The sequence below is a fragment of the Macaca thibetana genome, chromosome 15, assembly GCF_024542745.1.
Source record: "Macaca thibetana thibetana isolate TM-01 chromosome 15, ASM2454274v1, whole genome shotgun sequence".
NCBI classification, from domain to species: Eukaryota; Metazoa; Chordata; class Mammalia; order Primates; family Cercopithecidae; genus Macaca; species Macaca thibetana.
Genome location: NC_065592.1, coordinates 94,302,424 through 94,312,882, shown reverse-complemented (window position 1 = coordinate 94,312,882; position 10,459 = coordinate 94,302,424). Strand labels below are relative to the sequence as shown.

Genomic DNA, 10,459 nt, shown 5'->3' with positions numbered 1-10,459 from the left:
TTCCTTACTGCTCTAAAGGATATGAAGCAGTGAATGGGAAGGAAGGTGCAGGCTGCCATACAGTATCAGTAAGTCTCAAGCAAAGAGGTAGAAAAGAGCTCATCTCCTCAAGACTTCACCAGGGAGAGAAGGGGCTTTTGGAGGCACATGATACTCTTTCCTCCACAAGAGCTCCAGGGGATTGGGCAGATTTTAAAACTCACACTAGGGAGTCAGTAAGAGCTGAGATAACTACTACGTTTCCCTAACCATAAGCTTCGGTTACCCAAAACCTATACCCTGCAACACAGTACACAGAAGAGACATTCTTCTTATTAGTACCTTTATTGGGGAGAATCAAGATTCCCAACAAGGAATGAATTATTTTGTGGGGGGAAATTTTCCTCCCTGGAAATGCTTCGGAAGCATTTTCTGTCTAGTTAGTAAAGGCACATCACTGAACACAGTGCTTTTAGCACTGATCAGGACGGCTGGACACACCAGGCTGACCTGATGCCGGCAAGTGGGGTTTGAATGTGGCATACGCTTCCTTGTGGGGCACGGATTGGGGATGCCTTTGACACAATATCTTCCCCTTAAATGCCTCAACTTTCTCGGGCTGTCTGTCCTTGTCTGTGTTCTGTCTAATCCTTGTAGCACAATTCTGGCCAACAAAGACAGCTTGTTGGCTGCAAGATTTGGTACATGTCAGTTTGCAGGAGGGAGCCATGTAGTTGTGGGGATAGCCCTGGATAAGCTCTGCTCTGACCTGCACTTCTGGGTAGTGCTGAGCTTTCCCAAGCTCCACTGGGAAGGAAACGGGCTCCTGGGGACAGGTGACATCTATCCCACGCTTATGCCCCAGCTTCTCCCCTAGGGAATCCCTAGTGTCTTTCCTAATTTTCTGAGCTTCAGTAGTCCCAGTAAAAGCAGCTCTACTTGTAACTCGACCTCTATTCTGCACAGATGATGACAGGGAGCTACCCTTTGCCTGAGAAATTTCTTGATCTTCATATGTTATGCTGGGTTTATTAAACCGCTGCAAAAAGGTCTTCATCCACTTTCTGAAAAGGTTTTCAGGAGGAGGCTGTGTTTTCAAGGTTGGGGAAGATTTGCTCCCAAGCACCTCCCCTGATGTCTTGTTATGAATAGCGTGGCTCTTTCTCCTGAGTTGTGATGTCTCCAACCCTGCATCCCCCCCACCAAGCTCTCCTCCTTTGGGTCTCATAGGGCTCACTCTCTTTATAGCTGGTGGGAAATTCTTAACTTGACACTTCTGTAAGACATGGGTAGGGACCTTGGGCTCCTGCTGCTGTGCCACACGGATCCCTCTGTCTTCCAAGTGGACATGCAACACCTGGGAAGTTCCCATATCCCCACTCGAGATGCCCTGGGGATGAGTCAGTAAGTCCTTGGAACTCAAGTTCTCTAAGGCAAGAGACATGTCAGTGAAATGGCTCTGAGGTTGGCTATCCTTCCTCTGGACCAACTTTAACTGACTCAGCATCTGATTTTTAAGATATGATGATTTAGGATCTTGGGGAACTGATACTCTTGGTGGGAAAATTTCAGTTTCATGAGATGTGCTTGTTTTCACATTTGTCACTGAGCAGCTTCCTGACTTACTGGATGTCAAGTTGTTCCTAGTTTGTGATTGAAGAGCACAGCTCTCCTCTTCCTTGAACATCTCCTTCGACCCATTGGTGACAGGAAAGGTCTTTCTACTGCCCTGAAGCCTGTTAACATTATTACTGGCACTCTCTCTCTTATCCCTTGATTCACGGCCAACTCCAGCTTGCATTATGGGCAGCTCTGTGCTGGATCTACTGGCCGGTACAGTCTGTTTCTGACTGACCTCATCTATGATGCTGTGTGCGGGGGCAGAAAAGTCTGTCCGCCATCCTCAGTTGTTGGGACACTTTCTGTAAGATCATTATCAGTATCAGCGAATTCTCTTCCCAGGGTCCCCTGCTTTTCTTGGTCGACAGGTGAGGTGACGAGGGGAGAATGACCAAGGATGGGTAATGAGTTTGTTGATTCTAATATTTCTCCTTGAAAATCTGCAGTGCCTCTTCTAAGCAGCGTGGAGGCCCCATCTTTGGAATCTGACTCTATAAAGTCATGGTCAGTATCAGAATATTGTCTTCTCAGGGTGTCCTGCCCTTCTTTGGCGACAGGTGAGGTGACAGGATGAGGACCATCGAGGACAGGGACTGAGCTTGTTGTTCCCAACTTTTCCCCTTGAAAAGAGCTTCGTCTACGAAACTTAGAGACGCCAACTTTGGAATCTCCCCAAGAAATAAAGCTGGCTGAGGATGGAATGTCGAAATGGGAAAAGGAAGTGGAAAGATCCTCTTTCGATTTGAAGATTTCTATGGATTCAAGGATCTTGCGGGGAAGGCCCCACAGCATCCTCATATGGAAAGATTTAATATGGGCTTCAAACATCTTTTGTTTGTTGGGACTAAGGAAGGAAATCTCCTGGGAAGTATCAACGCCGTGGTCCTCACTCACCAATGCTGCCAAATTTTGATGTTTTATTTGGCTGTGGGATTCCTCAGGAAGAGACATCGTCTGCTTGACTGAATGCCATGAACTATGCACAGTCCCAGGCATTCGACCCTCATTGATTTCCTCAAATTTCTTGCTCAAATGTGCTGTCAGGGCATTTTCAAGTTGTTTCTGACCTAGGCTCTCCCCTGAATGATTCCCTGACAGATGCATCATATGAGTGTCCAGGTCTCTCTCAGAGTTAGACCTCAGATCCTCATCTGAAGATGTCTCTGGATCTTGCAACAGATGATTTTTTGGACCAGTCTCCTGGCTGCATCCCTGATAATTCCCCACATTCTCCAGGGAAAGCATATTTGAGCTTCTCTCATGCAAGGTTCTAGGGGTGCTTGATCCAAATTTCTTTAGAACATTGAGGCTCTGACCCTCAACTGAAGAGTGATGTAAGGGTCCATGAATGCTCTCTGACACAGATAGCTCCGAAATTTTGCTCTGAGGACGTAGTAATGACAGAGACTCATGGATTCTACGGGGCAGGCCCCATCTGCGCTGGATAAGCCTCTTTCGAATGTGTTGCTCTAGTTTCTTCCTTACCTCAGAGCTCAGTGGAAAATCTCCAGGAATGATGGAGATGGGAACATGGACCTTGAAGGACTTTCTGGCCAATGCAAGATTGGGAGCTGGAGGACAAAAGTCTTCCTGGGATTTTTTAACCACAGAGGGTAAACCCCACACACTTTCCTGCACTTTCTGCAACACGTTACACTCCAGAAGATTAATTTCAGATGGCGTAAGAAACTGTGCCTCGTTCTGGGGTCTATGAAAACACACTCCACAGATCCTAATCCGGAATAGAGGACTAGGGAGTAGGGCTGGGAGTGGAGATTGATGTTGATTGGGACTGGACCTGAGTGAGATGTGGGGACTGACCTTGGGGCAGGGTTTGAGGCAAGGGTAGAGCTTGGGTACTAGGCAAGGACAGAGGTTGGGGAGGGGAAAATACTTGGGATTCCTGGGATATAGATGTATTTGTAATGCCATTGAAGAATACAAACATGGAGGAACGGCCACGTTGGACAAGAACAGTAGGGTGAAGAGACTCGCTGTGCAGAGATGGGAGACCCCAGAAGAGCTGCACATATTTTTGCTCTAAATGGTCCTCAAAGCACTTAGAGTATGGGGGCTGCTGATGGATGTGCTGCCCCTCTAGTTTGCATTTACTGGCCCTAAAAGGAAAGGATTCTGCCAAGTCATGCTTATCAGCCATTGAGGATAACATTTTCTGTGAAGAATTTAGTTGGTAGTTTGGCCTAAGTTGTGTTGGGAAAGATCCTGATTTCTTTCCATTTTCTTTCCACATCAGGAAATCACACCTTTTTTTGACTTGTCTCTCCAGGAGTGCCAGAATGTCATGGCTGACAAAAGAGATGTTAACAGGCTGTATGACGTTGGCCACAGAGTGCCACCCTAAAGAGGCCTCAGAAGAATGAAGGGTAAGAAGCTCCTCCATGAAATCAGATGGCACAAAATTGGAGGAAAAAGAGTCCTTGGCATGAGGCTGCCACCAGGAGAATTCTGAAGATGCAGGGCATGAATGGTCAATGCCTTTGATTGTTGGGGCATAGGTGGATGTCCCACCAGAGCCACCTAGAGATAACATCTCTGCAAAAGGCTTCAAAATGGTGAGTCTTGATTTCGACTGAGTCACAGAGCAGTCTTCCAGTGGTAAAGCAGCTGAGATTGGTGGTTTGTTATGATGAGCACATGAATCAGTGGGATTCATGGCCTGGGAAATATCTTGGCATTGGGTGGAGTCAAGTGAAAAGATGGTGTTCAGACAGAAACTGGCCTCAGGTTGGAGACTGGGCTCCACTCTCTGAATGTGACGTGGTGGGAGAAGGGGAAAGGGAAGCTGTAGGGGTGAGGAATGGTCTACGGGGAACTTGGAATCCAGGGGAGAAACAGGCTGTGGTGGCAGATGGCCCCTCAGTGATGAGGGTGAAAACAAGTCAGCTAAGGAGGTGATCAAGTCAGGTGAGAGAATTAACTGGGGTGGAGAGAGCTTGGGCCGAGGGGACAATATTAGGTCTTCTGTAGGGGTTGCTGAGGGGGCAGACGACAAAGTGAATGATGACTCAGTCGCAGAACCTGCAGAATCCAAAGAGGACACAGAGGGAGAGGCATCTTTCAGGGACTCCCGAGACAGCAGTCGCTGGATATCAGCAGTTGCTCTGTTACACACCTGACAAACAGGGTCTGGGCATAACAGTCGACGAAAGCGGGTGGTATCATGACGCTGGCCCAGGGGACTGCAGGAAACAGGAGGTCCAAAGCTGCAGCCAGGACCAGAACAAGGAAAGGAGGGTCTGTTAGCCTGGCAGGGGTGGGGCCCCCTGAAGCCTGCTGCCCACATCACATTGCCCCCCACCCATGAACTCACCATATATGAGGTCATATGACCTCACTATAGCCTCTCCCCAAAGCATTCATTCACATACCCGTTCCTATGGCTACCCACTCCCAAAACTACAGCAGGCTACAAGGAATCCCTGAAATGAACAGAACATACTAAAGAAAAAGGAGGGGGTGGAACAGGACACAAGGGGTACGATTAATCACCTTTTCAGAATAGAAAGCAGCTTCCTTTCCTCTTCCACTTCTCTCTGGAAACATTTCCGGTCTGGGAAACCAGAAGAGTATGTTATATGCAATGAACGTAGTGGCACAGGGATCATACAGAAGTCACTCTGTGGAAGACCCTTGGGATATTAAACTCTGATAGCCCCAAGAATCAGTAGAAAATAGTCCCTGATAATATAGTCATTGATAATAGTCATTGATAATATTCACAAGTTCACATGTGTATGTGGAACCAGTAAACTTCTTTCACATACATTACCCCATATGATACTCAAAACAACCATGTGAAACACAGACATCAGTGGTTACCTCCAAGAGGAATCTGAGCATCGAGGAAGTCAACATACTTATGCAAACTTGTGAGACAGAAGCTCTGACTCCAAGTCAACCAGTAGTCCTTCCTCGGTATCTCAGTTGGCCACAAATTGGGCAACACCCATTACTCAGGTCCATCACTCCGTCATGCCCATGAATGGGCAGAGCAGGGCCTATAAGCAGTGTCTCAGGTCTGATTGCTTTCCCATCAGCCTGTCTTCTGAGGGCTCTGTTTTCTAAGACTGTGTCTAGTAACTTGACATTCTAGGAAATCATTGGACTGAGTCCTCATGAAAGACACAGAAAGGGTCACCCTTGAAGCTCAGATAGAGCAGCCTGACATTACCTTTAAATGTCCCACCTTTCCTTCTCCTCCTGGCTCTGCCCTGATGCTGAGAACAAAAGAAAGATAATGACAGACTGGGACTCACTTCTCTCACACTCTATGAAGTTCATTCATTCATTCATTCATTCATTATACAAGAATCATATGACTCTTTAATTACAGAAATACGTTCCTGTTGTCAATTTTTAACGGAGATAAAATATTTCCCATTTTCCCTTCTCCAAAAAATCCTCAAAGAGGATTTCTTCTGTGAGAGCCACACTTGATGTGCTGAGTTAGAAGTCCTCATCCAGGGCACAGACTCAGAGTCCAACAGTCACATCTGTGCTCCCTCACAGGACAAGTGTCCCAGAGACAGAGCTCTGGCCCCAGCCTCTGCTCAGAGACTCTCAGCATTACTTCCCTGTCAGCCCAACATGAAGGAAGGCTTTGTTGAATGACAGGTGACATGGGAATGTGACTCATGATCAAATTTCAGCAGAGACTATTCTCCTTCAGAGAACCCATACTCTCTAAATAATCCCATCTGGGACCACAGAATTACTGTGTTTAGGATTTTATCCCGGAACTCTCCACCACAGCCAGATAGGTAGTCTATGAGCTACAGATGGAAACCTTAGTCCACCTGAACCAATAAGTCTGCCCAGTCTCTGCCACAGAAGAGTGAAGTTCTATCCTCTCTTCAGACTTCCCATGTAAGACATGTCTCTGAACCAACCAGACTTATTTAGAAGTGTGGGAATAGGATTGGGAAAAAACAACAGGGCATCTCTCTTGGGTGTTCACCCACAGTTCCTTACCTTTTGGATGTCATTATTTTTTTCGGTGGCTGACGAATACAGGGTCAATACCACGTAGAACAAGTACAGTATAAACAATCCCAACCCACTCAAGCAGATGAAGTTGGGGTCAATATCCAAGTAATGTGAGTCAGGGATCAGCCCTGTCTCAGTATAGCTTCTGAGAAAACAGAGGATATTCTCCATGGTCTGAATAGCTCGGCTGCCTGAAGCAACTGAGCACTGAGGGTGCCCAGACTTAACTATAAACCCAGGCCTGCATCACAGAGCATGGAAGAGTCACAGAGGGTTTCTGAGGGTGGAGGGAGCAACAAAAGGAGGGTGTGTCCACAGCCCCAACCCCACCAGCACAGCCGACTCTCCTGGGCTCTCTGGGTCCCTTTGCCCTATCCTGCCACTCCATTTCCCAAGTCCATCCTTTTTCATGTCATATATTTATCTTAGTGGAATTTTCAGTTTGTTCCAACAGTAAACCAGGCATTACCCAAGTCTCGCTTTACTGTTTGGAGCCTTTACTTGAACCCCACCAACTACACTGCCTTGAAAGCCTGAAATACTGCCTGGAATATTTGTTGTACCCAGGCATTGCCACTGTCAGGATCACATATGTCCTCAAATCCGTCTTATCTACAGAATGTTTTTGCCTTACATAAACGCAGATATAAAAAAGTTCCTTTCCACTTACTTCATTTTGTAAATGATGAACATTACATTTTTTGTTTTGAAGTCAGGCTTTACTATTTCCAATCAGAGGAACTGACACAAATTATTATAACTAATGTTACTGAGGAAAAGCAGCTCACTGTCCCATTTGGGTTTTTCAGAAAAGAAGGTTTTTGTTGTAAATAAACCAACAATAAGACAAGAGTCCAGCTCAAATCCGTCCCCTGTGCTGGCTTTCACGCAGTCATTTTATTAGAAGAGGTTTAGGGAGTGGCCTCTGGACTTCATAGTCGGTTGGTGGAAGGAAAGGGGAGGTCTGAAAGTCCTCGGCTTGCACAGTTTTGTTTAACACTGCCTCATGTATCACATGTGCACATTCATGGGGAGTTGGTTGAAACATGGCAGAAATTTGTGCTGTGACATCAGCCAGCTTGTTCTGTGCAAACTCCAGTTGGCCTTAATAGCTTTATCCATTTTAGCCAGTTTTTAAATCTCAGAAGCAGGAAGAGTTCTGGCATTTTAGTAAGTTATTGTTGTTGCTGTTTTTTAATCGGCTATCCTGTAAACTGATTAATTTCATTAGTCATTGGTTTCTTCAACTCTCTGGGGCATGGTTTCACTAATAATGCATTATTTAACATCTACAAAATGAAAATAAGTGTACAATAAATGTATATAATTAAAACTTCAAGGGATCTTGGGGTTAATTTACAGAACTTACTTTTCTGAAGTTAGTGAAGTTTAAACTGTTCAAGCATTTTTGGAACGTACTCTCTACATAAACACACATATACATCGACCTAAAAGGAAGAAGTTGAGGCAAATTATTGTAAGTAGAGAGTTCATTTGGGTCAAGCTTGAGGACTGCAACCTAGGAACACGGATGCAAGTCAGCCTAAATATACACTCCAATTAGCAGTAGTTACAAGTGGGTTTTTAAAGTCAAAAAAAGAAGTCAAGGAGTGAGCTGATACAAAGCTGTTATCAGGAATTCTCATTGGTTTACAGAAGCAACATTGATTAGTGATTGGCTATACATCATTAAACTATAGGGTGTAGGTTATAGTGTCAGGTGTGGCATTACTGGGTTACTATATAACTCCATGTGGCAGTAGCAAGCAGTTTCAAGAGATGAATACATAGCTCAAGGAGGAAATAGGGCTGTGATTTCTGTCTCATTTTAGTGTCTCTCTAGGCCTGACAACTGAAAAGGACTCACATTTCTCAGATAAAAGTTATTTTCTTTACAAACACACCCACACACCCATCCTGTGACAAATCAAGTAGTATTTTCAAATCCAGACTCGATTATTTCCTCCGTTTATTTCAATCTCTTATTTGTCATTTTGACCCCACATTTTCTAAGTCTACCTCAAATACAGACAGTCCCAACCCTCTATATCAATTTGGTAACAAGTATGCAACTCCCTTAAACCAGGGATTAGTTACAGTGCCCTAAGGTATTGTGATCTAAAAGACCAAAATAGATGCCCCTTTATCAACTAAGACAGACCCTAAGGTTAAGGAAACAAAGTTACCTATGGGTCAAGGGTTCAGGGCCTGGATGGCATGGCAAATTTCCCAACTTTCTATAACTAAACTCCCTCTAACCAAACGAGCTATCAGCTCTGATCGGACAGAGGACCGGCCTTACAAACATTCTTTTCTGATAAGCTACTAATATTAGAGATTGCCAGTATCTGCCAGCTATAGAGGCTGCACACAAACCACTTTTGTAGTTCACTTTATGATGTAAAGGGTCAAATTCTACCTCATTTTAGTGCTAAACCCCCATTCCAAAGGCAACATGGGATGTACGTTACATATGTTTACTCATTATGGTGTACTGCGTACCCACATAAGTATGTATAGCTTCTCCCCCAAACTTGTTGAATATGTATGAATATGAATATACAATCCAACCTGTCCTTCCCCTATTCCAATAGAGAGCACCTTCAGTCCACACTGGATGCTCTCCCTTACCGGCTTGCAAACTGATAAGAGCAATGAGGCTCTGCTTTCTACTATTAAGTCATCCTGTTGGTATTTCGGATGATACTACTGATGCCATCAGTCTTTGGTAGCAGAGTGGGACTTAGTTGTGCCAAAGCCTTAGAGCAGAATGGAGTCTTAGGCAACCTCACCTGATTACACTGTGGGCCATGTAAATGTGATCTTTTCCTGAGTGCCTTGGCATCCAAAAATACTTGAGAACATCTGCTCTATATTCTATATAATCACCTCTGCAAATGTCCAAATACCAACTGCTTGTCATACCTTATTCAGGCGACTCTTGTCAGGTTTAAATAATCCCAGTATCCCCCACCCCTGACCCATCTTCCTACACATTCTTTTCTAAACTCTTTATCATGACAGCTGTCCTCTAAACTGTCTTTTAATTTCTTATGTCTTTCTTAAACTATTATTAAAGCAAAATAAGTATGGCTTGAGAAGGACTCCATACTTCTATATTTGAGTCCTTGGTGATGAACTGTAACCTAGCTTAATAGTCCAATAAATTGAAAACCTAACTCAATAGTATGCACCTGTAACAACAGCTGAGCATTGGCCAATCCCAGCGGCCATATTTCAACCACTCATAGACTGCTGAATGTTCAACCTGTGTTCAAATAAGGCAAATGCCAAGCTTTAAACAATCTCACTCTTTCTGTACCTCACTTCCAATTCCTATACATCACTTTACCTTTTCTGTCTATAAATTTGTTCTAACCACGAGGCACCGCTGCGATTCTGGGGCCGCCCAATTCACAAATCGTTCATTGCTCAAACTCCTTAAATTTAATTTGTCTAAAGTTTCTTTTAACACTATAAAGCTCTTTATTTGATACCAATGGGCCATCACTGTTCATCAATCTCTTTTGAAGGGATAAGACAGCCTCCAAGCCAGGCCAGGTCTCTTTAATTATGCAGAAGCAGGTAACTGCCTTGAGGATAAAATCTCCCAAGAGATGCCCTTTCCTCTTCTCTTTAATATGCAGCCTCAGCCAAGTTTTCATCTAATATATCTACTGCTGGAAACTAGGAGACACAAGCATCTGTAAGCCACAGGCTCCACCCTTGACCTCCTCGTGCAGTTGGAGCAATTAGTTCTATGCAGCTCAAGAGGTATACAAATGCAGAGAACAGAGGTTCCCCTGCCTCCAGCATTTACAATCGCCAAGCGATCTCTGGAACAGAGATACTG

At 44.7% G+C, this 10,459-nt stretch overlaps 1 protein-coding gene across 1 annotated transcript; it reads right to left on the bottom strand.

Moving 5' to 3' along the window:
* Positions 1–286: 286 nt before the first annotated feature.
* SPATA31D1 (SPATA31 subfamily D member 1) lies at positions 287–6,807 on the bottom strand. Its single transcript, XM_050759653.1, is given in 7 exon segments — positions 287–531; positions 533–1,854; positions 1,857–3,388; positions 3,390–4,823; positions 5,110–5,170; positions 5,792–5,837; positions 6,592–6,807. Coding segments are annotated over 7 exon segments (4,752 nt in total). The 5' UTR covers positions 6,778–6,807; the 3' UTR covers positions 287–360.
* Positions 6,808–10,459: the final 3,652 nt, after the last annotated feature.